The sequence below is a fragment of the Scyliorhinus torazame genome, chromosome 6 (genome assembly GCF_047496885.1).
Source record: "Scyliorhinus torazame isolate Kashiwa2021f chromosome 6, sScyTor2.1, whole genome shotgun sequence".
NCBI classification, from domain to species: Eukaryota; Metazoa; Chordata; class Chondrichthyes; order Carcharhiniformes; family Scyliorhinidae; genus Scyliorhinus; species Scyliorhinus torazame.
In genome coordinates, this window is record NC_092712.1 from 23,964,257 (window position 1) to 23,991,140 (window position 26,884).

A 26,884-nucleotide genomic window follows, 5' to 3' on the forward strand; every position below is an offset into this window, starting at 1 on the left:
CTGATACTGAAAACTCTCCCAGAGTCTTATTCCCAATAAGCCTGAGTACACCTTGGTTTTTCAAGGCAGATAGATGATATCATGGTGCAAAATTTATTAGCCTGGTTTTAAATGTGGCAGTGCACAAACTGATGTGTCTCTTTAGTAGCACACAGTGTAATTCATGGGCATTGCTCAGATCAGTTAGAGGCTAATCAGTTACAGCAGATGCTACAGGTCAATAAGAGACCAGGCTGCCTTTCCATCTCTTTAAATACAGCCACTGAAGTGGATTTTAAAACTTCATTGTGCCTACATCAATACAATTAGAGGCCAGATTTACGAATACTTTGTTCCTATATATAGACATTCACTCAGTGACACAGAACTTCGATATTGCTGAAAAGAGAGACATGTTGCCAAAGCTCTTCATCTCGCACTCATCATGACAAACAGAAGAATGACAAATTTCAAACAATCACAATTTATACCCAAGAAGAAAAGGTTGCTGATTGGTTGACATGTAGACTCTGATTGGCTGAGACATTGCCATGGAGAAAGTAAATGGGAAAGCTAGCGTTTAGAGTCTGGATGACCCTTTGGACAATGCGTCACCCAGACTCAAAACGTTAGATCCCTTCTCTCTCCACAGATGCTGTCAGACCTGCCGAGGTTGTCCAATATTTTCCCTCTTTGTTGCTGAGGGAAGAGAGAACGGAAATTGCAGAGGCACTAGCCAGAATTTTGCATTCTTCCTCAGACTTAGGAGTGGTGTCACCCTTTTCAAAAAAGGATGTAAAGATAAGCCCAGCAGCCTCAGGGCAGTCGTTTCAGCCTCAAGTGGTGGGGAAGCTTCTTGAAATGATAACCCAAGAAAAAAATAAGTCACTCGGGCAAATGTGAGTTAATTCAGGAAAGCCAGCATGGATTTGCCAAGAGAAAATTGTGTTTCCCTAACTTGCTTTGATTTTTTCTTTGACGCGGTAACAGAGGGGGTTGATGAGGGTAATGCCGTTGATGTAGCGTACATGGATTTCCAAAAGGTATTTGACACAGTGCCACACAACAGACCAGTGAGATACGTTAGAGCTCATGGAACAAAAGGGGCAGTAGCAACATGGATACAAAATTGAGTGAATGACAGGAAACAGAGCGGAGTGGATCATGTTCAGGCTGGAGAAAGGTTTATAGTGGATTCTCTGTGTCACTGTGTGACGATCCTTTGCTCTTCCTGATATATCTTTTTTTTTTAATTTAGTGCACCCAATTCATTTTTTTCAATTTAGTGTGGCCAATCCACCGAGCCGGCACATCTTTGGGGTGTGGGGGCGAAACCCACACAAACACGGGGAGAATGTGCAAACTCCACACGGACAGTGACCCAGAGCCGGGATCGAACCTGGGACCTCAGCGCCGTGAGACTACAGGGCTAACCCACTGCGCCGCCGTGCTGCCCACTTCCTGAGATATCTTAATGGTCTAGACATTGGTGTACAGGTCACAATTTCAAAATTTGCTGGTGACATGAAACTTGGAATATTGTGAACCACGATAAGGATAGTGTAGAATTTCAAAAGGACATAGACAGATGGAGCAGATCTAGTTCAATGCAAACAAGTGTGAAGTGATTCATTTTGGTAGGAGGAACACAGAGACACAATGTAAAATAAAGTATAACTCCAACAGGGGGTTATGAAGCAGAGGGACCTGCATCATGGAAAGTGACAGGACAGGTTGAGAGAATGGTCAATGGCATCCTGGGCTTTATCAATAGGGGTAGAGTACAAAAGTAGTAAAGATTTATTGAATCTGTATAACACACTGCTTCAGCCTTCACTGGAGCATTGCATTCAGTTCTGGGCACCACATAAGATGGAAAGGTGTAAGAAAGAGTGCAGAAAAAAAAGTCACGAAAATGATTCCAGGAATGAGTAACTTCAGATTGGAGAATGTTGGGACTGTTTTCCTTGGAGAAGAAAAGGTTAAGAGGAGATTAATAGAGGTCTTCAATATCATGAGGGGTCTGAACAGAGTTGATAGGGAGAAACTGTTTCCATCGGTGGAAGTGTTGAGAACAAGAGGACCCAGATTTAAGATAATTGGAAAAACAAGCAATGGAGGCCTGGGGGTAAAACACCACAGCGCGAGGCTAGGATCTGGAACACGCAACCTGAGAATGTGGTGGAGGGTCAATTGAAGCATTTATAAAAGAACTGGATCACTGTCTGAAAAGGAAAGATTTTCAGGGCTGTTGGAAAAGGCAGGGGAGTGGCACTATGTGAATTCAAAGGGCCAGCATAGACATGGTGGGACAAATGGCTTCCTTTTGTTTTGGAGCCAGTCGATGATTTTATGATCGAATGTATATAAAATCGTTATGTAATTCTGACCTGAGACTTTCAACCATGCATTAACACTATCATATAAACACACAACTGAACCTCATCTAATATCCAGGTGGGACGATGATCAGGAGCAGGAATGCTGAATGTGTTTGTTCTTTCTAATCTTAGATACGATTCAGGCACAGGTTGGCCTCTGAAAAAAGTTATAATTGTATTTACATATCACTATTATCAATTCCCTGTTCGGAACCATGGATATTGAGAGCATAGGATGTCATTCTGCCCATAATATCGCTGCTGGCTCTTTGCAAGAACAATCCAAAACTAATCCCACTGACATAGAACATAGAACGATGCAGCGCAGTGCAGGCCCTTTGGCCCACGATGTTGCACCGACATGGGAAGTCAAAAAACAATAGCCATCTAACCTACACTATGCCATTATCATCCATAAGCTTATCCAATAAACTTTTAAATGCCCTCAATGTTGGCGAGTTCACTACTGTTGCAGGTAGGGCATTCCACGGCCTCACTACTCTTTGCGTAAAGAACCTACCTCTGACCTCTGTCCTATATCTATTACCCCTCAGTTTAAGGCTATGTCCCCTCGTGCTAGCCATTTCCATCCGCGGGAGAAGGCTCTCACTGTCCACCCTATCTAACCCCCTGATCATTTTGTATGCCTCTATTAAGTCTCCTCTTAACCTTCTTCTCTCTAACGAAAACAACCTCAAGTCCATCAGCCTTTCCTCATAAGATTTTCCCTCCATACCAAGCATCATCCTGGTAAATATCCTCTGCACCCGCTCCAAAGCTTCCACGTCCTTCCTATAATGCGGTGACCAGAACTGTACGCAATACTCCAAATGCGGCCGTACCAGAGTTTTGTACAGCTGCAACATGACCTCATGACTCTGGAACTCAATCCCTCTACCAATAAAGGCCAACACTCCATAGGCCTTCTTCACAACCCTATCAACCTGGGTGGCAACTTTCAGGGATCTATGTACATGGACACCTAGATCCCTCTGCTCATCCACACTTCCAAGAACTTTCATGTTCTCTCCCTTCATCTTCCTCAGCTTCAAACAGTTGTCCAATATTCCCCTAAAAGATGCAAGTCTTTTTCAATCAAGCAGTTCTTGTGGAAAACCATTCCATGTTCCAACAACTGAGTGTGGATAGCTTTGCATTGATGATATACCATCTACAAGATGCACTGCAGGAACTCACCGAGGTTCCTTAGGCAGCACCTTCCAAACCCACAATCACGACCATCTGGAAGGACAAGAGCAGCAGATACCTGGGAACCCCACCACCTGGAGGTTCCCCTCCAAGTCACTCACCCTCCTGACTTAGAAATATATCGCTGTTCCTTCATTGTCGCTGGGGCAACATCCTGGAACTCCCTCCCTATACTGCAGAGACTGCAGCAGTTCAAGAAGGCAGCTCACCACCACTTCCTGAAAGGCAACAAGGAATGGCACTAAATGCTGGCCTAACCAGACACGCCCATATCCCGTAAATTAATTTTAAATTCTTAAATGAAGAGGTCAAATTGATGATCACCCAATTTCAGCATTTCTTTATAATCGCAGAATGTTTGGAGAATATTCTCACACACAGAGAGTGTTTAACAAAGCATATGTGACCTTGGGCTTTATAAATAGAGGATTCAGTCCAAAAGCCACAAACTTGCACTGAATTTTTATAACGCTCTGGTCCAGCCACAACTGGGATACGGTTTCCCAGCTCTGGTCACCAGGCTTTAGGAAGGATGTGGGGATTCCCGAGAGGGTGCTGGGGAGATTTACCAGAATGGTTCCATGGATGAAGGCTTTTAGCTGCAAGGTTAAGCTGGAGAAGCTAGTGCTGTTCTCCTTGAAGCAAAGGAGATTGGGAGGAAGTTTGATAGAGGTGTACATGGTTATAACAGGTTTAGGTAAGGTAGATAAAGAAAATCTGCTCCAATTAACTCATGGTACAAGAACTAGGAGACCACATCTGGAGTACAGCAAGATGTCTTACAACACCAGGTTGAAGTCCAACAGGTGTATTTGGAATCAACGTTGAATAAATTTACGGCTGGAATTGAGAGATTGTTGGAGTCTCAGAGAATTGAAGGATTTGAGCAGCAGGTGGGAAAATGGAGTGAAGATCAGCCATGGTCGGATTGAATGGTGGAACAGGCTCGACAGGCCGAGTGCCCTGCTCCTTGCTCCCATTTCCTATGGCCTTATGTTCATAGACTAAATCCTTTGTGCAAGAATTGGTCAAAACAAATTCTGGTTGACTAACAAAACCATTTGTATTTGTACAGTGACTCTGAGGTCACTATACAAATAATCCCACAGTGCCTCAGAAAAGAATTATCAAACAAAATTTGACAGAGTGCCCCATAAGGAGGTATTAGGGCAGAGAACCAAGGGCTTGATCAAAGAGGTCTATTAGAAGGAGCGTGTTAAAGGACAGGTCATGGAGGGATTTGTAAACAAAGATGATCATTTTAAACTCAAGGTAATGTAGGTGAGCGAGCGCTGAGCTATTGAGTGAACAGCAGTTGGTGTGAGTTGGGTGGTGAACAGGGAATGTCTGAGGGGAATAAAGCAGGCGGGAGGCTCGGGGGCATTGGAACACTTAAAGGCATGGATCAGGGTTTCTGCAGCAGCTGAGCTGCAGAAGAGAGTCAACCTGGTCAGGCACACATCTGTCAACACCAGCATGATGCCACCACAAAACACATCTTCCCCTCAGCCCCCCTGTCAGTATTCCGCACCCTGCTCTGCTCCTCTATCACCCACAACTTATCATCCCCCTTCCCACAGCACCTTGCAATCACAGAAGGTGCAACACCTGTCCCTTTACCTCCTCCCTCCTCACTGTCAAAGGCCAGGAACACTCCTTTCAATTTGGTCGACTGTAACCACTGCTCCCAATGCGGTCTCCTCTACATTGGGGAGACAAAATGCAGACTGGGTGGCCACTTTGCAAAGCACCTTAGATCGACCGCAAGCATGACCCCAACTTTATTACTTGCCGTTTTAACTCAGCATCATGCCCATATGTCATAGAATCACTACAGTGCAGAAGGATGCCATTCGGCCCATCGAGTCTGCACCAACCCCCTTCCCCACCCTTTCCCCGTAACCCAGGAACCACACCTGACCTTTAGACACTCGGGCGCAATTTATCATGGCGATCCAGCTAACCCGCACATCTTTGGACGGTGGGAGGAAACCGGAGCATCCGGAGGAAACCCACGTCGACACGGGGAAAAAGTGCAAACCCCACACAGATCCAAGGCTGGAACTGAACCTGGGTCCCTGGTGCTGTGAGGCAGCAGTGCTGACCACTGTGGCACTCTGCCCAAGGATATCTATCCTTGACCTGCAACAATGCTCCAATGAAGCACAACGCAAGCTGGAGGAGCAGCATCTCACCTTCCGATGAGACAAATTACAGCCCTCAAGGCTCAACATGGGGTTCAACAACTTTACACTGTGACTTTTCTCCTCCATCTTAACCCTTTTTTTTTAAATATCCCAAAGATTTTTTGTTCCTATGCAAAAACCCTCCCAGGCCACCTGTCACTTGTTGTTGGGTTTTGCTCCATCTTTGTTGCAATCTCACCCATCTTCCACTAATCTTACAGTACACAATCTTCCCTCTCTTTAGTTCTGAAGAAGGGTCTTGAAGACTCAAAACATTAACTCTGTTTTCTCTGCGTACGGATGCTGCCAGGCCGGCTGGGTTTTTCCAGCTTTCTCGGTTTGTTATGTAATCTGACACTCTGGTTGAAACAAAAGAAAGACTTGCATTTATATCCCCCCTTTCACAAAAGCAAGATGTCCCGTGTCATTTCACAACCAATGAATTACTTTTTGAAGTACAGTCAATGTCACAACACAGGATACAAGACACTTGACTCTAAACATAGAAAATAGAGGCAGGAGGAGGCCATTCAGCCCTTCAAGCCTGCTCCACCATTCATTATGATCATGGCTGATCATCAAGTTCAATACCCTGATCCTGCCTTCCCCCCATATCGCTTTAGCCCCAAGAGTTAAATCTAATTCCTTCTTGAAATAACAACGTTTTCGCCTCAACTACTTTCTGTGGGAGTGAATTCCACAGATTCACCATTCTCTGGGCGAAGAAATTTCTCCTCACCTCAGTCCTAAAAGGTTTATCCCTTATCCTCAAACTGTGACCGCTAGTTCTGGACTCCCCAACCATCGGGAACATTCTTTCTGAATCTACCCTCATCCTGTTAGAATTTTGTAAGTTTCTATGAGATCCCCTCTCACTCTTCTAAACTCCAATGAATATAATCCGAACCGACTTAGTCTCTCCTCATATGACAGTCGCGCCATCCCAGGAATCAGCCTGGTAAACGTTTGCTGCAGTCCCTCCATAGCAAGAACATCCTTCCTCAGATAAGGACACCAAAACTGCCCACAATACTCCAGGTGTGGCCTCGCCAATGCCCTACACAATTGCAGTAAAACATTTCTGATCCTATACTCAAATCCTCTCGCTATGAAGGTCAACATACCATTTGCCTTTTTTACTGCCTGCTGTACCTGCGCGCTTACTTTCAGCGACTGATGCACAAAGACACCAAGTCTCGCTGAGTATCCACCTCTCTCAATTTACACCCATTCAAATAATAATCTGCCTTCCTATTTGTGCTACTGAAGCAGATAACGTCACATTTATCCACATTATACTGCATCTGCCATTCATATGCCCACTCACTCAGCCTGTCCAAATCCTGCTGAAGCGAACCTGCATCCTCCTCACAGCTCACCCTCCCACCCAACTTTGTATCATTTGCAAATTTGGAGATAATACATTTAGTTCCCTGGTCCAAATCATTAATATATAATGTGAACTATTGGGGTCCTAGCACAGATCCCTGCGGTACCCCACTAGTCACTGCCTGCCAATCAGAAAAACTCATTTATTCCAACATCCTGTCTGCTAACCACCTTTTTATCCACCTCAAGACACTACCCGTAATCCCATGCACTTTAACTTTACATATTAATCTGCTTTGTGAGGCCTTGTCGAAAGCCTTCTTTCTGAAGATATGCAGGGTGTAAAGGAAAGGTGTCATCGGTAAAATATAAATGCAGGGAGCTTAATTTTCTTTTATCTTCTAAAAGTTAAAGCAAAGAAATAAAGTTAATCAATTCTGGGAGAAGTCAAAGAGAAAGAACGCATTTAAGGAGATACTGAAACCTATGGGGTTTTACATCTCAGCAGACAACAGGAATTACTAGTCACCTCCCAGTGTGAACGAAGCCAGTTTTGAAGAGCCAGCTGCTGTTAACCTCAAAGGGTACCCCTAAAGAAATTACCTCAAAGGGTACCCCTAAAGAAATTAAAGACACTTTGTGGTAAAAGATTACAGGAATTTTATAGATTCGAAGATTTATACGGTGTGGCTGAACAGATATGGGGAAGGTTAGCTCTGAAAGTGGTTCCATTAAGATAATGTGGAACTGTCTTAAAGTATTGGTCCTGTGTGAAGTGACTGTTGTCTTTAAGTGCAATTCTATTTTTTCCTATTTCTTAATAAACACGTACTTTGCTATAAATGGTCGGGAACATCATTTCAAACCTCTCCATATACTATACAAATTGTAAAAAAACCCAAACGTGAGATAGCTGTCTCAAGTTCTCCTTCTGGGATTCGAACAGCTCGCCGTTTACTATTAGCCGTGCCTTAACAGTACAGAAAGTCCATTAATAACTGGCTGCGAGGGAGTGCAATCCTGCTAATTCTCAAGTCCTGTCGGTTAACACGATCATGTAGCTTTCATGTCAGAGCATGCTGAAACATAAAGGCTCTATTGTACGTGAGTGTGAAGAAGAACTTTTAGATTAATTAGCTCCCTCACCAAAGAGGGAAGCTGGAAAGAGGCATTGACTCTGCCAAGTTCCCAGTGATAGATGAATCACCAGTCGCCAAAGAAAAATGTGTTGGGTGATAAAGAGATTCAAGGTCAGATGGGAAATAGAAATTAAATAGTAATTACATACTCGATCTCATAATGGTAGTACAGGAAAGAAAAAAAACTTGCATTTATATTGCACACCACAACCATTGGTGCTTTACAGCTAATTAAGTACTTTTGAAAGGCAGTCAGATTATGCTGCTAGCTATAGAAATACACAGGATTTACAGCGCAGCCCAAATTTCGGTGCCTGTGTTTCTGCTCCATTAAGCTTCTGCCAATGCTACTTCATTTAACTCGACAGGCCTATCTTTCTATTACTTTGTCTCTCATGCCTCAAGCAAAATTCGGACCAAATCATTTAACTTTTGCTAAAATAAATATGGGAGGTGTTTTACCCCCACCTCCAATATTTCTTAATCTCCTTATTTCCGAAGCTTTATTCCAAAGAATGCAAGTTCTGTAGCCATCTGGGATGGCCACTTCCAGAATACAAAATGGATGTTTGCAAAGATTGCGGGGAACTATGGACAATGCTAAGAAAGCAGGCAGGCACAGAGCCTGTACATGTATTGGAACTGCAGCTCCCAGACGAGACTGAAACTGTAGGTCCATGAGCATAGTGATGGCCCATCTGCGGGAACAAAGGGAGATACTCAAGTAACCGACCTGGCTCCAGGCCTCCCGGCGCCAGTTCCCCAAACCGAAAGCACAAACAAAGCAGGCCAACGGCCACCTAGGACACGCCCAGCCATCAGGGCACCCACCCCTTTATTGGTCAAGATCAATACGAGTGATCAAGATACGGCCCAATTGATTGGGGCCAAGTTCAAGGCCCACCCAAAAGCGCGCGAAGCCCCCTTCGGGTATAAGAAGGCGGCCCCAAGAGAGAATCGTTCTCTTGGACTCGGCTCTCAAAGCGGAGAGACCCGTCCACCAGCTGCACCAGAAGCAAGTAAGTCCAAGGTCAACGCTCGCTACCAGACGGACGACATTAGCTGTTCTCCTGTCCCCCCTTCGATCCCAGCAGCCTCAGATCCGAACAACGGCCATTGTTCCTCTGACTGAGTGGGCGCCCGAAGCTAAGTATAGGTTTTAGCAGTAGAGATAGTTTAGTCTGTAGTATTTCGTACATGAGTAGATATTGCCGTGTGTGTAAAAAAATAGTATTGACTTTGAACTAACTAACTGGTGTACCGGATCTTTGATCAGTATTCGGGTTTGAACCTTGTGGCGGTATCAAAAGATACCTGGCGACTCTAAAGCAAACGTAATTAGAATTAAGGAAGGCGACCATATTGACAGCCATATTTAGAACCAAATAAAGAGAGCAACAGTTCCCAATGCCAGTGTTATTTGGGAGAGGGGAGGAAATTGCCTGTAGACGGACAGTTCAACCTGCTCAAGTCTCCTTGAATGGGTTTGAAGCAGGGTCCACAGGAGGGGTCAGCCACGCAGACACTGGTAGGGTCAGAAGTGGGCATGTACCATTGGGAGCACCCCTCCCCCCCAGGATCAGGGCTGCAGCAGCTTATACATACGAACAAAGATACTAGCTTGGAGCTGGAATAGGCCACTCGGCCCTTCAAACCAGTTCCGCAATTCAATAAGATTGTTGCTGATCTGATGGTAACCTCCCAGCTGCCCTGATATCCTTTCACCCCCTTATTCACCTTTTACCCCCTTATTCATCAAAAATCTATCTGCCATGAAAATATTCAAAGACTGTGCTTCCACTGCCTTTTAAGAGAGTTCCAGAGACTCTCAAACCGCAAAGAACTTTGCCTCATATCTGTCTGAAATGGGCGACTCCTAATTTTTTTCAGAAAATATTTTATTGAAGCATTTGTAATTTTCACAATTTAACATGTTGACATTTCTAAAACAACCGCGCGGGTCGACGCGCAAAATACCCCCTAAAAGAACAATAAACCACGTCCCCCACTTCTCCTGCCCTGTCCCCAGTTACCCGTATACTAAGCTCCCTGTCCTGATTTAACATTACCCTGCCTCCTGTTTACCTCCCCCCACTTTCCCCCCCCTTACTGCTGACGTTCAATTTTTGTTAAAGAAATCGATGAATGGCTGCCAACTCAGGGCGAATCCCTGTATTGATCCTCTCAGAGCGAACTTGATTTTCTCCAGACTGAGAAACCCTACCATATCGCTGACCCACACTCCTGACTTCGGAGGCTCCGAGTCCCTCCATCTCAGCAAGATCCGTCTCCGGGCCACCAGGGAGAAGGCCAGGACATCGGCCTCCCTCCCACCCTTTGCCCCTGGATCCTCCGACAGCCCAAATATTGCCAATTCTGGACTCGGAGTTACCCTACCTTCCAGGACTTCTGACATGACATCCGCAAATCCCTGCCAGAATTCTCTCAGTTTCGGACTGCCCAAAACATATGAACATGGTTGGCCAGGCTACGCCACACTGTCCACATCTGTCCTCCACCTCCTCGAAGAACCTACTCATCCGGGCTACCATTATGTGGGCCCTGTGGACTACCTTGAACTGAATCAAGCTGAGTCTAGCGCAGGAAGAGGATGCATTTACCCTTTTCAAGGCTTTTTCCCACAGTTCAGTTTCTAGCTCCCCTCCTAGCTCCTCGTCCCACTTCCTCTTCAACTCTCTGATAGGGGCCCCTTCCCACTCTAACAATGCCCTGTATATCTCCGAAACCTTCCCACCTCCAACCCCTGTTTTTGACAGCACTTTATTCTGTAGTCCCCTCAGGGGGAGGCGAGGAAAGATTGGGACCTGCCTCCGTACAAAGTCCCTCACTTGAAGGTACCGAAACCCGTTCCCACCCGGCAAATCAAACTCCTCCTCTAATATCTCCAAGGTCGGAAAGCCCTCCTGGATGAATAGATTATCACAGAATTTACAGTGCAGAATGAGGCCATTCGGCCCATCGAGTCTGCACCGGCTCTTGGAAAGAGCACCGTACCCAAGGTCAACACCTCCACCCTATCCCCATAACCCAGTAACCCCACCCAACACTAAGGGCAATTTTGGACACTAAGGGCAATTTATCATGGCCAATCCACCTAACCTGCATATCTTTGGACTGTGGGAGGAAACCGGAGCACCCGGAGAAAACCCACGCACACACGGGGAGGATGTGCAGACTCCGCACAGACAGTGGCCCAAGCTGGAATCAAACCTGGGACCCTGGAGCTGTGAAGCAATTGTGCTATCCACAATGCTACCGTGATCCACAAAACTCTCAATCCCTGCCCACTGCCATACCTGAAAGCCTCCATCCAGCCCCCCCGGGACAAACTGGTGATTGTCACAGATTGGTGACCACACTGACGCCCCCTGCAGTCTCATATGCTGCCTCCGTTGCCCCCACACCCTTAGGGCTGCCACCACCACCGGACATGTAGAGCACTGAGCCGGTGAGAACGGCAGAGGTGCCGTTTGTAAAGCCTCCAAACTCGTACCTTTGCAGGATGATGCCTCCATCTGCTCCCAGACCTCCCCCTCCCCCACTACCCACTTCCTGACCATCGATATGTTGGCAGCCCAGTAATAGTTAATAAAGTTCGGGAGAGCCAAGCACCCTTCTCCGCTGGTCCGTTGCAGGAGTGCCCTCCTTACTCTCGGTGTTTTACCCGCCCACATAAACCTCGATATCGCCGCATTCATACTTCTGAAAAAAGCCTTTGGGACAAAAATCGGGAGACATTGAAAAAAGGAAAGCAGTCTCGGAAGGACCGTCATCTTCGACTGCAAATTTTTAAACAGTGACCCCCAAGTTCTATATTTTCCCACAAGAGGAAGCATCCGCTCCACATCCACCTTGTCAACACCCCTCAGGATCATACATGTTTCAATCAAGTTGCCTCTTTTCTTCTAAACTCCAGTGGAGACAAGCTTAGCCTGGCCAACCTTTCTTCATAAGACAACCCACTCATTCCAGGTATTAGTTTACTAAACCTTCAATGAACTGCTTCCAACATAGGAACATCCTTCCTTAAATGAGGAGATCAGTACTCCAGATGTGGTCTCACCAATGCCCTGTACAACTGGAGAGTAACATCTCTACTTCGAAATTTAAATCTTCCCGCAATAAATCCCAAGCCAGTTGGTGAAGTATGAAACTAGACATTAAGACTTTTGTTGATAATAGGTTAATTGACAGAATGCAGCACCACAAATGACTGCTTCCTACCCACTCAGCCAGGCCCCCGCAGTCTCTTTATACTCTTTTAATTATAGTTCAGTGGAGGCACAATAACGAAGACTGGGTCTCCTTTAACCTGAAGGGTGATCTTTGATCACCTGAGGAAGGAGCTGCGCTTCAAAATAAACCTGTTGGACTTTAGCCTGGTGTTGTAAGACTTCTTAATGAAGGCAGATAACTGAGAGGAAACTTATACAAAATACTTCACGGTAGCACAGTGCTTAGCACTGTTGCTTCGCAGCTCCAGGGTCCCAGGTTCGATTCCCGTCTTGGGTCGTTGTCTGTGTGGAGTCTGCACATCCTCCCCATGTCTGTGCGGGTTTCCTCCGGGTGCTCCGGTTTCCTCCCACAGTCCAAAGATGTGCAGGTTAGGTGGATTGGCCTTGCTAAATTGTCCTTAATGGCCAAAACAAAGGGTAGGTGGGGGTGACTGGAGGTGTGGGCTTAAGTGGGGTGCTCTTTCCAAGGGTCGGTGCAGACTCTATGGGCTGAATGGCCTCCTTCTGCACTGTAGATTCTATGATAAGGTAAATCTAAATGGTTCTATTTTGTTTACAATGCCCCAGGGTTTATTTTAATACTTAATGTAAGAATTTCTATTCACATTTCTCAGCTCCTGGGATTTATACTGACATTTACCTGGCCTTAGGATATTTTGTGTCAATATTTAGTTGGTTTCTGAGATATTTCTACCAATAATATTTACTTGGTCTTTGACCTTTTCATGTTAATATTTGCCAAGTTCCAAGTATTTACAACACAATTTGACATTTATATTGATGTTCATCCAGGCATTCCAGTGTCATACTCAGGGTCTACCCTCTCATACTCAGGGTCTTCATCTCATTATCTACCCTCATACTCAGGGTCTTCATCTCATTATCTACCCTCATACTCAGGGTCTTCATCTTATTATCTCCCCTCACTCTCCGGATCTTCATCTCGTGATCTACCCTCACTCTCGGGTCGTCATCTCGTTATCTACCCTCACTCTCCGGGTCTTCATCTCGTGATCTACCCTCACTCTCGGGTCGTCATCTCGTTATCTACCCTCACTCTCCGGGTCTTCATCTCGTTATCTACCCTCATACTCGGTCTTCATCTCGTGATCTACCCTCACTCATCGGGTCTTCATCTTGTTATCTACCCTCATACTCAGGATCTTCCTCTCGTTATCTACCCTCACTCTCCGGGTCTTCATCTCGTTACCTACTCTCACTCATCGGGTCTTCATCTTGTTATCTACCCTCATACTCAGGGTCTTCATCTCGTTATCTACCCTCACTCTCTGGGTCTTCATCGCGTTATCTACCCTCACTCATCGGGTCTTCATCTTGTTATCTACCCTCATACTCAGGGTCCTCATCTCATTATCTACCCGCTTTCTCCGGGTCTTCATCTCGGTATCTACCCACTCTCTCCGGGTCTTCATCTCGGTATCTACCCACTCTCTCCGGGTCTTCATCTCGGTATCTACCCGCTCTCTCCGGGTCTTCATCTCGTTATCTACCCTCATACTCGGTCTTCATCTCGTGATCTACCCTCACTCATCGGGTCTTCATCTTGTTATCTACCCTCATACTCAGGATCTTCCTCTCGTTATCTACCCTCACTCTCCGGGTCTTCATCTCGTTACCTACTCTCACTCATCGGGTCTTCATCTTGTTATCTACCCTCATACTCAGGGTCTTCATCTCGTTATCTACCCTCACTCTCTGGGTCTTCATCGCGTTATCTACCCTCACTCATCGGGTCTTCATCTTGTTATCTACCCTCATACTCAGGGTCCTCATCTCATTATCTACCCGCTCTATCCGGATCTTCATCTCGGTATCTACCCACTCTATCCGGATCTTCATCTCGGTATCTACCCGCTCTCTCCGGGTCTTCATCTCGGTATCTACCCGCTCTCTCCGGGTCTTCATCTCGTTATCTACCCGCTCTATCCGGATCTTCATCTCGGTATCTACCCGCTCTCTCCGGGTCTTCATCTCGTTATCTACCCGCTCTATCCGGATCTTCATCTCGGTATCTACCCACTCTATCCGGATCTTCATCTCGGTATCTACCCGCTCTCTCCGGGTCTTCATCTCGGTATCTACCCGCTCTCTCCGGGTCTTCATCTCGTTATCTACCCGCTCTATCCGGGTCTTCATCGCGTTATCTACCCGCTCTCTCCAGGTCTTCATCTCGGTATTTACCCGCTCTCTCCGGGTCTTCATCTCGGTATCTACCGCTCTCTCTGGGTCTTCATCTCGGTATCTACCCGCTCTCTCCGGATCTTCATCTCGGTATCTACCCGCTCTATCCGGATTTTCATCTCGGTATCTACCCACTCTCTCCGGGTCTTCATCTCGTTATCTACCCGCTCTATCCGGATCTTCATCTCGGTATCTACCCGCTCTCTCTGGGTCTTCATCTCGGTATCTACCCGCTCTATCCGGATCTTCATCTCGGTATCTACCCGCTCTCTCCGGGTCTTCATCTCGTTATCTACCCGCTCTATCCGGATCTTCATCTCGGTATTTACCCACTCTCTCCGGGTCTTAATCTCAGTATCTACCCACTCTCTCTGGGTCTTCATCTCGGTATCTACCCGCTCTCTCTGGGTCTTCATCTCGGTATCTACCCGCTCTCTCCGGGTCTTCATCTCGGTATCTACCCGCTCTATCCGGATCTTCATCTCGGTATCTACCCGCTCTCTCCGGGTCTTCATCTCGTTATCTACCCGCTCTCTCCGGGTCTTCATCTCGGTATCTACCCGCTCTCTCCGGGTCTTCATCTCGGTATCTACCTGCTCTCTCCGGGTCTTCATCTCGGTATCTACCCGCTCTCTCCGGGTCTTCATCTCGGTATCTACCCGCTCTCTCTGGGTCTTCATCTCGGTATCTACCCGCTCTCTCTGGGTCTTCATCTCAGTATCTACCCGCTCTCTCCGGGTCTTCATCTCGGTATCTACCCGCTCTCTCCGGGTCTTCATCTCGGTATCTACCCGCTCTCTCCGGGTCTTCATCTCGGTATCTACCTGCTCTCTCCGGGTCTTCATCTCGGTATCTACCTGCTCTCTCTGGGTCTTCATCTCGGTATCTACCCGCTCTCTCCGGGTCTTCATCTCGGTATCTACCCGCTCTCTCCGGGTCTTCATCTCGGTATCTACCCGCTCTCTCCGGGTCTTCATCTCGGTATCTACCCGCTCTCTCCGGGTCTTCATCTCGGTATCTACCCGCTCTCTCCGGGTCTTCATCTCGGTATCTACCCGCTCTCTCCGGGTCTTCATCTCGGTATCTACCCGCTCTCTCTGGGTCTTCATCTCGGTATCTACCCGCTCTCTCTGGGTCTTCATCTCGGTATCTACCCGCTCTCTCTGGGTCTTCATCTCGGTATCTACCCGCTCTCTCCGGGTCTTCATCTCGGTATCTACCCGCTCTCTCTGGGTCTTCATCTCGGTATCTACCCGCTCTCTCCGGGTCTTCATCTCGGTATCTACCCGCTCTCTCCGGGTCTTCATCTCGGTATCTACCCGCTCTCTCTGGGTCTTCATCTCGGTATGTACCCGCTCTCTCCAGGTCTTCATCTCGGTATCTACCGCTCTCTCCGGGTCTTCATCTCGGTATCTACCGCTCTCTCCGGGTCTTCATCTCGGTATCTACCTGCTCTCTCCGGGTCTTCATCTCGGTATCTACCCGCTCTCTCTGGGTCTTCATCTCGGTATCTACCCACTCTCTCCGGGTCTTCATCTCGGTATCTACCCACTCTCTCCGGGTCTTCATTTCGGTATCTACCCGCTCTCTCTGGGTCTTCATCTCGGTATCTACCCGCTCTCTCCGGGTCTTCATCTCGGTATCTACCCGCTCTCTCTGGGTCTTCATCTCGGTATCTACCTGCTCTCTCCGGGTCTTCATCTCGGTATCTACCCGCTCTCTCTGGGTCTTCATCTCAGTATCTACCCGCTCTCTCCGGGTCTTCATCTCGGTATCTACCCGCTCTCTCCGGGTCTTCATCTCGGTATCTACCTGCTCTCTCCGGGTCTTCATCTCGGTATCTACCCGCTCTCTCCGGGTCCTTCATCTCGGTATCTACCCGCTCTCTCCGGGTCTTCATCTCGGTATCTACCTGCTCTCTCCGGGTCTTCATCTCGGTATCTACCCGCTCTCTCCGGGTCTTCATCTCGGTATCTACCTGCTCTCTCCGGGTCTTCATCTCGGTATCTACCCGCTCTCTCCGGGTCTTCATCTCGGTATCTACCCACTCTCTCCGGATCTTCATCTCGTAATCTATAGGCTCTCTCCGGGTCTTTATCCACCCGCTCTCTCAGGGTCTTCACCTCGTTATCTACCCTCATATTCAGGGTCTTCATCTCGGTATCTACCCCCCTCTCTCTGGGTCATCATCCCGTTATCTACCCTTCCACTCCGGGTCTTCACGTTCTCCACCCGCTCTCTCCGGGTCTTCATCTCGGTATCTACCCGCTCTCTCCGGGTCTTCAACTCGGTATCTACCCCCCTCTCTCTGGGTCATCATCCCGTTATCTACCCTTCCACTCCGGGTCTTCACGTTCTCCACCCGCTCTCTCCGGGTCTTCATCTCGGTATTTACCCACTCTCTCCGGGTCTTCATCTCGGTATCTACCTGCTCTCTCCAGGTCTTCATCTCGGTATCTACCCGCTCTCTCCGGGTCTTCATCTCGGTATCTACCTGCTCTCTCCGGGTCTTCATCTCGGTATCTACCCACTCTCTCCGGGTCTTCATCTCGGTATCTACCTGCTCTCTCCAGGTCTTCATCTCGGTATCTACCGCTCTCTCCAGGTCTTCATCTCGGTATCTACCGCTCTCTCCGGGTCTTCATCTCGGTATCTACCTGCTCTCTCCAGGTCTTCATCTCGGTATCTACCGCTCTCTCCAGGTCTTCATCTCGGTATCTACCGCTCTCTCCGGGTCTTCATCTCGGTATCTACCTGCTCTCTCCGGGTCTTCATCTCGGTATCTACCCGCTCTCTCCAGGTCTTCATCTCGGTATCTACCGCTCTCTCCGGGTCTTCATCTCGGTATCTACCTGCTCTCTCCGGGTCTTCATCGCGTTATCTACCCGCTCTCTCCGGGTCTTCATCTCGGTATCTACCCGCTCTCTCCGGGTCTTCATCTCGGTATCTACCCGCTCTCTCCGGGTCTTCATCTCGGTATCTACCCGCTCTCTCCGGGTCTTCATCTCGGTATCTACCCGCTCTCTCTGGGTCTTCATCTCGGTATGTACCCGCTCTCTCCAGGTCTTCATCTCGGTATCTACCGCTCTCTCCGGGTCTTCATCTCGGTATCTACCGCTCTCTCCGGGTCTTCATCTCGGTATCTACCTGCTCTCTCCGGGTCTTCATCTCGGTATCTACCCGCTCTCTCTGGGTCTTCATCTCGGTATCTACCCACTCTCTCCGGGTCTTCATCTCGGTATCTACCCACTCTCTCCGGGTCTTCATTTCGGTATCTACCCGCTCTCTCTGGGTCTTCATCTCGGTATCTACCCGCTCTCTCCGGGTCTTCATCTCGGTATCTACCCGCTCTCTCTGGGTCTTCATCTCGGTATCTACCTGCTCTCTCCGGGTCTTCATCTCGGTATCTACCCGCTCTCTCTGGGTCTTCATCTCAGTATCTACCCGCTCTCTCCGGGTCTTCATCTCGGTATCTACCCGCTCTCTCCGGGTCTTCATCTCGGTATCTACCTGCTCTCTCCGGGTCTTCATCTCGGTATCTACCCGCTCTCTCCGGGTCCTTCATCTCGGTATCTACCCGCTCTCTCCGGGTCTTCATCTCGGTATCTACCTGCTCTCTCCGGGTCTTCATCTCGGTATCTACCCGCTCTCTCCGGGTCTTCATCTCGGTATCTACCTGCTCTCTCCGGGTCTTCATCTCGGTATCTACCCGCTCTCTCCGGGTCTTCATCTCGGTATCTACCCACTCTCTCCGGATCTTCATCTCGTAATCTATAGGCTCTCTCCGGGTCTTTATCCACCCGCTCTCTCAGGGTCTTCACCTCGTTATCTACCCTCATATTCAGGGTCTTCATCTCGGTATCTACCCCCCTCTCTCTGGGTCATCATCCCGTTATCTACCCTTCCACTCCGGGTCTTCACGTTCTCCACCCGCTCTCTCCGGGTCTTCATCTCGGTATCTACCCGCTCTCTCCGGGTCTTCAACTCGGTATCTACCCCCCTCTCTCTGGGTCATCATCCCGTTATCTACCCTTCCACTCCGGGTCTTCACGTTCTCCACCCGCTCTCTCCGGGTCTTCATCTCGGTATTTACCCACTCTCTCCGGGTCTTCATCTCGGTATCTACCTGCTCTCTCCAGGTCTTCATCTCGGTATCTACCCGCTCTCTCCGGGTCTTCATCTCGGTATCTACCTGCTCTCTCCGGGTCTTCATCTCGGTATCTACCCACTCTCTCCGGGTCTTCATCTCGGTATCTACCTGCTCTCTCCAGGTCTTCATCTCGGTATCTACCGCTCTCTCCAGGTCTTCATCTCGGTATCTACCGCTCTCTCCGGGTCTTCATCTCGGTATCTACCTGCTCTCTCCAGGTCTTCATCTCGGTATCTACCGCTCTCTCCAGGTCTTCATCTCGGTATCTACCGCTCTCTCCGGGTCTTCATCTCGGTATCTACCTGCTCTCTCCGGGTCTTCATCTCGGTATCTACCCGCTCTCTCCAGGTCTTCATCTCGGTATCTACCGCTCTCTCCGGGTCTTCATCTCGGTATCTACCTGCTCTCTCCGGGTCTTCATCGCGTTATCTACCCGCTCTCTCCGGGTCTTCATCTCGGTATCTACCCGCTCTCTCCGGGTCTTCATCTCGGTATCTACCCGCTCTCTCCGGGTCTTCATCTCGGTATTTACCCGCTCTCTCCGGGTCTTCATCTCGGTATCTACCCGCTCTCTCCGGGTCTTCATCTCGGTATCTACCCGCTCTCTCCGGGTCTTCATCTCGGTATCTACCCGCTCTCTCTGGGTCTTCATCTCGGTATATACCCGCTCTCTCCGGGTCTTCATCTCGGTATCTACCCGCTCTCTCTGGGTCTTCATCTCGGTATCTACCGCTCTCTCCGGGTCTTCATCTCGGTATCTACCGCTCTCTCCGGGTCTTCATCTCGGTATCTACCCGCTCTCTCCGGGTCTTCATCTCGGTATCTACCCGCTCTCTCCGGGTCTTCATCTCGGTATCTACCCGCTCTCTCCGGGTCTTCATCTCGGTATCTACCCACTCTCTCCGGGTCTTCATCTCGGTATCTACCCGCTCTCTCCGGGTCTTCATCTCGGTATCTACCCACTCTCTCCGGGTCTTCATCTCGGTATCTACCCACTCTCTCCGGGTCTTCATCTCGGTATCTACCTGCTCTCTCCGGGTCTTCATCTCGGTATCTACCCGCTCTCTCCGGGTCTTCATCTCGGTATCTACCCGCTCTCTCCGGGTCTTCATCTCGGTATCTACCCGCTCTCTCCGGGTCTTCATCTCGGTATCTACCCGCTCTCTCTGGGTCTTCATCTCGGTATATACCCGCTCTCTCCGGGTCTTCATCTCGGTATATACCCGCTCTCTCCGGGTCTTCATCTCGGTATCTACCTGCTCTCTCCGGGTCTTCATCTCGGTATCTACCCACTCTCTCTGGGTCTTCATCTCAGTATCTACCCGCTCTCTCCGGGTCTTCATCTCGGTATCTACCCGCTCTCTCCGGGTCTTCATCTCGGTATCTACCCGCTCTCTCCAGGTCTTCATCTCGGTATCTACCCGCTCTCTCTGGGTCTTCATCTCGGTATCTACCCGCTCTCTCCAGGTCTTCATCTCGGTATCTACCCGCTCTCTCTGGGTCTTCATCTCGGTATCTACCGCTCTCTCCGGGTCTTCATCTCGGTATCTACCCGCTCTCTCCAGGTCTTCATCTCGGTATCTACCCGCTCTCTCCAGGTCTTCATCTCGGTATCTACCGCTCTCTCCAGGTCTTCATCTCGGTATCTACCGCTCTCTCCAGGTCTTCATCTCGGTATCTACCCGCTCTCTCCGGGTCTTCATCTCGGTATCTACCCGCTCTCTCTGGGTCTTCATCTCGGTATCTACCGCTCTCTCCGGGTCTTCATCTCGGTATCTACCCGCTCTCTCCGGGTCTTCATCTCGGTATCTACCCGCTCTCTCCAGGTCTTCATCTCGGTATCTACCCGCTCTCTCTGGGTCTTCATCTCGGTATCTACCGCTCTCTCCGGGTCTTCATCTCGGTATCTACCCGCTCTCTCCGGGTCTTCATCTCGGTATCTACCCGCTCTCTCCAGGTCTTCATCTCGGTATCTACCTGCTCTCTCCGGGTCTTCATCTCGGTATCTACCCGCTCTCTCCGGGTCTTCATCTCGGTATCTACCCACTCTCTCCAGGTCTTCATCTCGGTATCTACCCGCTCTCTCCGGGTCTTCATCTCGGTATCTACCCGCTCTCTCTGGGTCTTCATCTCGGTATCTACCCACTCTCTCCGGGTCTTCATCTCGGTATCTACCCGCTCTCTCCAGGTCTTCATCTCGGTATCTACCCGCTCTCTCTGGGTCTTCATCTCGGTATCTACCCGCTCTCTCTGGGTCTTCATCTCGGTATCTACCCACTCTCTCCGGGTCTTCATCTCGGTATCTACCTGCTCTCTCCGGGTCTTCATCTCGGTATCTACCCGCTCTCTCTGGGTCTTCATCTCGGTATCTACCCGCTCTCTCCGGGTCTTCATCTCGGTATCTACCCGCTCTCTCTGGGTCTTCATCTCGGTATCTACCTGCTCTCTCCGGGTCTTCATCTCGGTATCTACCCGCTCTCTCCGGGTCTTCATCTCGGTATCTACCCGCTCTCTCCAGGTCTTCATCTCGGTATCTACCCACTCTCTCTGGGTCTTCATCTCGGTATCTACCTGCTCTCTCCGGGTCTTCATCTCGGTATCTACCTGCTCTCTCTGGGTCTTCATCTCGGTATCTACCCGCTCTCTCCGGGTCTTCATCTCGGTATCTACCCGCTCTCTCCAGGTCTTCATCTCGGTATCTACCCACTCTCTCTGACTCTCTCCGGGTCTTCATCTCGGTATCTACCCGCTCTCTCCGGGTCTTCATCTCGGTATCTACCCGCTCTCTCCGGGTCTTCATCTCGGTATCTACCCACTCTCTCCGGGTCTTCATCTCGGTATCTACCCGCTCTCTCCGGGTCTTCATCTCGGTATCTACCCGCTCTCTCCGGGTCTTCATCTCGGTATCTACCCGCTCTCTCTGGGTCTTCATCTCGGTATCTACCCACTCTCTCCGGGTCTTCATCTCGGTATCTACCCGCTCTCTCCGGGTCTTCATCTCGGTATCTACCCGCTCTCTCTGGGTCTTCATCTCGGTATCTACCCGCTCTCTCTGGGTCTTCATCTCGGTATCTACCCACTCTCTCCGGGTCTTCATCTCGGTATCTACCCGCTCTCTCTGGGTCTTCATCTCGGTATCTACCCGCTCTCTCTGGGTCTTCATCTCGGTATCTACCCACTCTCTCCGGGTCTTCATCTCGGTATCTACCCGCTCTCTCTGGGTCTTCATCTCGGTATCTACCCGCTCTCTCCGGGTCTTCATCTCGGTATCTACCCGCTCTCTCTGGGTCTTCATCTCGGTATCTACCCACTCTCTCCGGGTCTTCATCTCGGTATCTACCTGCTCTCTCCAGGTCTTCATCTCGGTATCTACCCGCTCTCTCCGGGTCTTCATCTCGGTATCTACCCGCTCTCTCCGGGTCCTTCATTTTGTTAACTAACCACCCTATCCCCGGTGTTTATATGGATATTTACCCCTATCCCCGGTGTTTATATGGATATTTACCCCTATCCCCAGTGTTTGTATGAATATTTACCCCTATCCTCGGTGTCTATATGGATATTTACCCCTATTCCCAGTGTTTATATGGATATTTACCCCTATCCCCGGTGTTTATATGGATATTTACCCCTATCTCCGGTGTTTATATGGATATTTACCCCTATCCCCGGTGTTTATATGGCTATTTACCCCTATCCCCGGTGTTTATATGGATATTTACCCCTATCCCCGGTGTTTATATGGATATTTACCCCTATCTCCGGTGTTTATATGGATATTTACCCCTATCCCCGGTGTTTATATGGATATTTACCCCTATCCCCGGTGTTTATATGGATATTTACCCCTATCCCCGGTGTTTATATGGATATTTACCCCTATCCCCGGTGTTTATATGGATATTTACCCCTATCCCCGGTGTTTATATGGATATTTACCCCTATCTCCGGTGTTTATATGGATATTTACCCCTATCCCCGGTGTTTATATGGCTATTTACCCCTATCCCCGGTGTTTATATGGATATTTACCCCTATCCCCGGTGTTTATATGGACATTTACCCCTATCCCCAGTGTTTATATGGATATTTACCCCTATCCCCGGTGTTTATATGGATATTTACCCCTATCTCCGGTGTTTATATGGATATTTACCCCTATCCCCGGTGTTTATATGGCTATTTACCCCTATCCCCGGTGTTTATATGGATATTTACCCCTATCCCCGGTGTTTATATGGATATTTACCCCTATCCCCAGTGTTTATATGGATATTTACCACTATCTCCGGTGTCTATATGGATATTTACCCCTATACCCGGTGTTTATATGGATATTTACCCCTATCCCAGGTGTTTATATGGATATTTACCCCTATCTCCGGTGTCTATATGGATATTTTCCCCCATACCCGGTGTTTATATGGATATTTACCCCTATCCCCGGTGTTTATATGGATATTTACCCCTATCCCCGGTGTTTATATGGATATTTACCCCTATCCCCAGTGTTTATATGGATATTTACTACTATACCCGGTGTTTATATGGATATTTAACCCTATCCCCGGTGTTTATATGGATATTTACCTCTATCTCCCGTGTCTATATGGATATTTACCACTATCTCCGGTGTCTATATGGATATTTACCCCTATACCCGGTGTTTATATGGATATTTACCCCTATCCCCGGTGTTTATATGGATATTTACCCCTATCTCCGGTGTCTATATGGATATTTTCCCCCATACCCGGTGTTTATATGGATATTTACCCCAAATCCCGGTGTTTATATGGATATTTACCCCTATCCCCGGTGTTTATATGGATATTTACCCCTATCCCCGGTGTCTATATGGATATTTACCCCCATACCCGGTGTTTATATGGATATTTACCCCCGTCTCCGGTGTCTATATGGATATTTACCCCTATCCCCGGTTTTTATATGGATAGTTACCCCTATCCCCGGTGTTTATATGGATATTTACCCCTATCCCCGGTGTTTATATGGATATTTACCCCTATCCCCAGTGTTTATATGGATATTTACCACTATCCCCGGTGTCTATATTGATATTTACCCCTATACCCGGTGTTTATATGGATATTTAACCCTATCCCCGGTGTTTATATGGATATTTACCCCTATCTCCGGCGTCTATATGGATATTTACCCCTATCCCCGGTGTCTATATGGATATTTACCCCTATCCCCGGTGTCTATATGGATATTTACCCCCATCCCCGGTGTTTATATGGATATTTACCCCTATCTCCGGTGTCTATATGGATATTTACCCCTATACCCGGTGTTTATATGGATATTTACCCCCATACCCGGTGTTTATATGGATATTTACCCCCATACCCGGTGTTTATATAGATATTTACCCCTATCTCCGGTGTTTATATGGATATTTACCCCCATACCCGGTGTTTATATGGATATTTACCCCTATACCCGGTGTTTATATGGATATTTACCCCCATACCCGGTGTTTATATAGATATTTACCCCTATCTCCGGTGTTTATATGGATATTTACCCCCATACCCGGTGTTTATATGGATATTTACCCCTATACCCGGTGTTTATATGGATATTTACCCCCATACCCGGTGTTTATATGGATATTTACCCCCATACCCGGTGTTTATATAGATATTTACCCCTATCTCCGGTGTCTATATGGATATTTACCCCCATACCCGGTGTTTATATGGATATTTACCCCCATACCCGGTGTTTATATGGATATTTATCCCCATACCCGGTGTTTATATGGATATTTACCCCTATCCCCAGTGTTTACCTGTCCCTGATGATCGATGTAGTAGAAATATTCCCGGATCCTGGCCTCCGGACTCTGGCCTTGGCGGTAAGTCAGGCAGCGGGAGGCGGTGAGAAGGAAGCGGCGTCCGGAGCCCAGGAAAGTCCGGGCCATCTCGGGCTCGGCTCGGCAGCCCAGGCCCCAACGGGCCCCTTCACCTTTCACCTTCCGCCGTTACCAAGGGCTCCGCGTTGCTCGGGAAGCCAAGGCGCGGAAGTCGGTCCGCCGCCGAAATGTCCCCGGGTAGAATCTCGGGGCCGCCCACCTAGTTCTGCCAAACAATCCCAGCCAAGCTGCAGGTTCAGACCAGCCAGGAGAGGCCACTCTATCCTCACTGGTGATTCACCCTCATCATGTGCTTGGTTCAGGTGAAAAAAAAGCATTTAAGATGCAATTTCCTTCATGTTACAATAACATCGAGATATAATTTATTGTAAAAGAAACAAAAACACAATAAGTTACATTTACGCACCGTCAAACCTCAAGAGTGTACAGAGGAGCCCTCAGGTAAAAATTCAAAACAATTAACATGAATAAAAATGGACAATAAAGGATGACAAAGTGTTGGGAAAGCTCAACAGGCCGGGCTGCATCTGTGGAGAGAGAAGCAGAGTCAGTGGCTGGGATTGTCCAGTCCCGCCGAAGGTCGATGGACTTTTGGCTGCCTCGCCAAACGTTCCGCTCCCGCCAGCAGCGGGAGATTCCGGCCAACGTTTCACATCCAACATGACTATTCTCTGCAACTGAAATCGGAAAATCAATACTAAGTCAAACAGCATATAGTAAGCCGGGTGACTAAAACCCAGTCCTGTAAGATAGGTTCAGGGAGGGAATTCCAGTGCATTCCATACACGAGAGGCCAGAATTAGCCGAATGCAGAGATCTCGGAGTTTTGCGGGACTGGGGGAGGTTACAGAGATCGGGAGGAGGCATCGACTTGGAGGGATTCGAACATGAGGATGCAAATTTTAAATCTGAGGCCCAATTAATTTTGGTCAGCAAGCACGGGGTTGATGGAGGAACAGAACTTTGTGCGACTGAGGGTTCAGGCAGCAGAGATTTAAATAATCTACAGTTTAGAGGTTGGGAGCAGCTGTACCAGTTGGTGATGCACATACGAATGAGGAACAGAAGTCGGACATTTGGCCCATTGAACCCGCTCCACTATTCAGTAAAATCAGGGCTGATTTGACCTTAGCATCCCGCCTGCCCCGATAACCTTTCATCCCCTTGTTTATCAAGAATCTATCTAGCTCTGCCTTGAAAACATTCACCTGAGGAAGGAGCTGCGCTCCGAAAGCTAGTGATTCGAAACAAACCTGTTGGACTTTAACCTGATGTTGTGAGACTTCTTACTGTGCTCACCCCAGTCCAACGCCGGCATCTCCACATCTTGAAAACATTCAAAGACACTGCTTCCACTGCCTTTTGAGGAAGATCGATGCACCATAGAAAGCATCCTATCTGGCTGCATCACAGCCTGGTATGGCAACTGCTCAGCCCAAGACCGCAAGAAACGTCAGAGAGTCGTGAACACCGCCCAGTCTATCACACAAATCTGCCTCCCATCCATTGACTCCATCTACACCTCCCGCTGCCTGGGGAAAGTGATCAGCATAATCAAAGACCCCTCCCACAAGGGCAGCATGTGGCACAGTGGTTAGCACTGGGACTGTGGCGCTGAGGACAAATTCCAATCCAATATGCACTACAAACAACAAAAGTCCCAGAACTGATCCCTGTGGTACGCCACTAGTCACAACCTACCATTCAGAAAAGCACCCTTCTACTGCTACCCTCTGTCTTCTATGACCTAGCCAGTTCTGTATCCAACTTGCCAGCTCTCCTCTGATCCCATGTGACTTCACCTTTTCTAACAGTCTACCATGAGGTACCTTGTCAAAGGCTTTACTGAAGTCCATGTATACAACATCTATGTCTTTCCCTCATCTATCATCTTTGTCACTTCCTCGAAAAACTTGATCAAATTAGTGAAGCACGATCTCCCCTTCACAAAACCACGCTGTCCATCATTAATAAGTCCATTTCTTTTTGGGGTACAAGCTCAACATGGGGAAGAGTGAGCTGTTCGTAGTTCATCCAGGGGACCAGGAGAGGGGGATTGGCGAGCTCCCACTAAAAAAGGTGGAGAGGAGCTTCAGGTATCTGGGAGTCCAGGTGGCCAGGAGTTGGGGGGGGGGCCTGCATAGGCTGAAT

At 48.4% G+C, this 26,884-nt stretch overlaps 1 protein-coding gene across 1 annotated transcript in view; it reads right to left on the reverse strand.

Annotated features, from left to right (window-relative positions):
* Positions 1-24,887, reverse strand: part of c6h8orf82 (chromosome 6 C8orf82 homolog) — a 40,584-nt gene extending 15,697 nt beyond the window's left edge. The window contains exon 1 of the mRNA XM_072508026.1: positions 24,650-24,887. Within this exon, the coding sequence (XP_072364127.1) occupies positions 24,650-24,781 (132 nt within the window). The 5' untranslated portion in view covers positions 24,782-24,887. The remainder of the gene's footprint in view (positions 1-24,649) is intronic.
* Between the last annotated feature and the right edge of the window lie 1,997 nt (positions 24,888-26,884).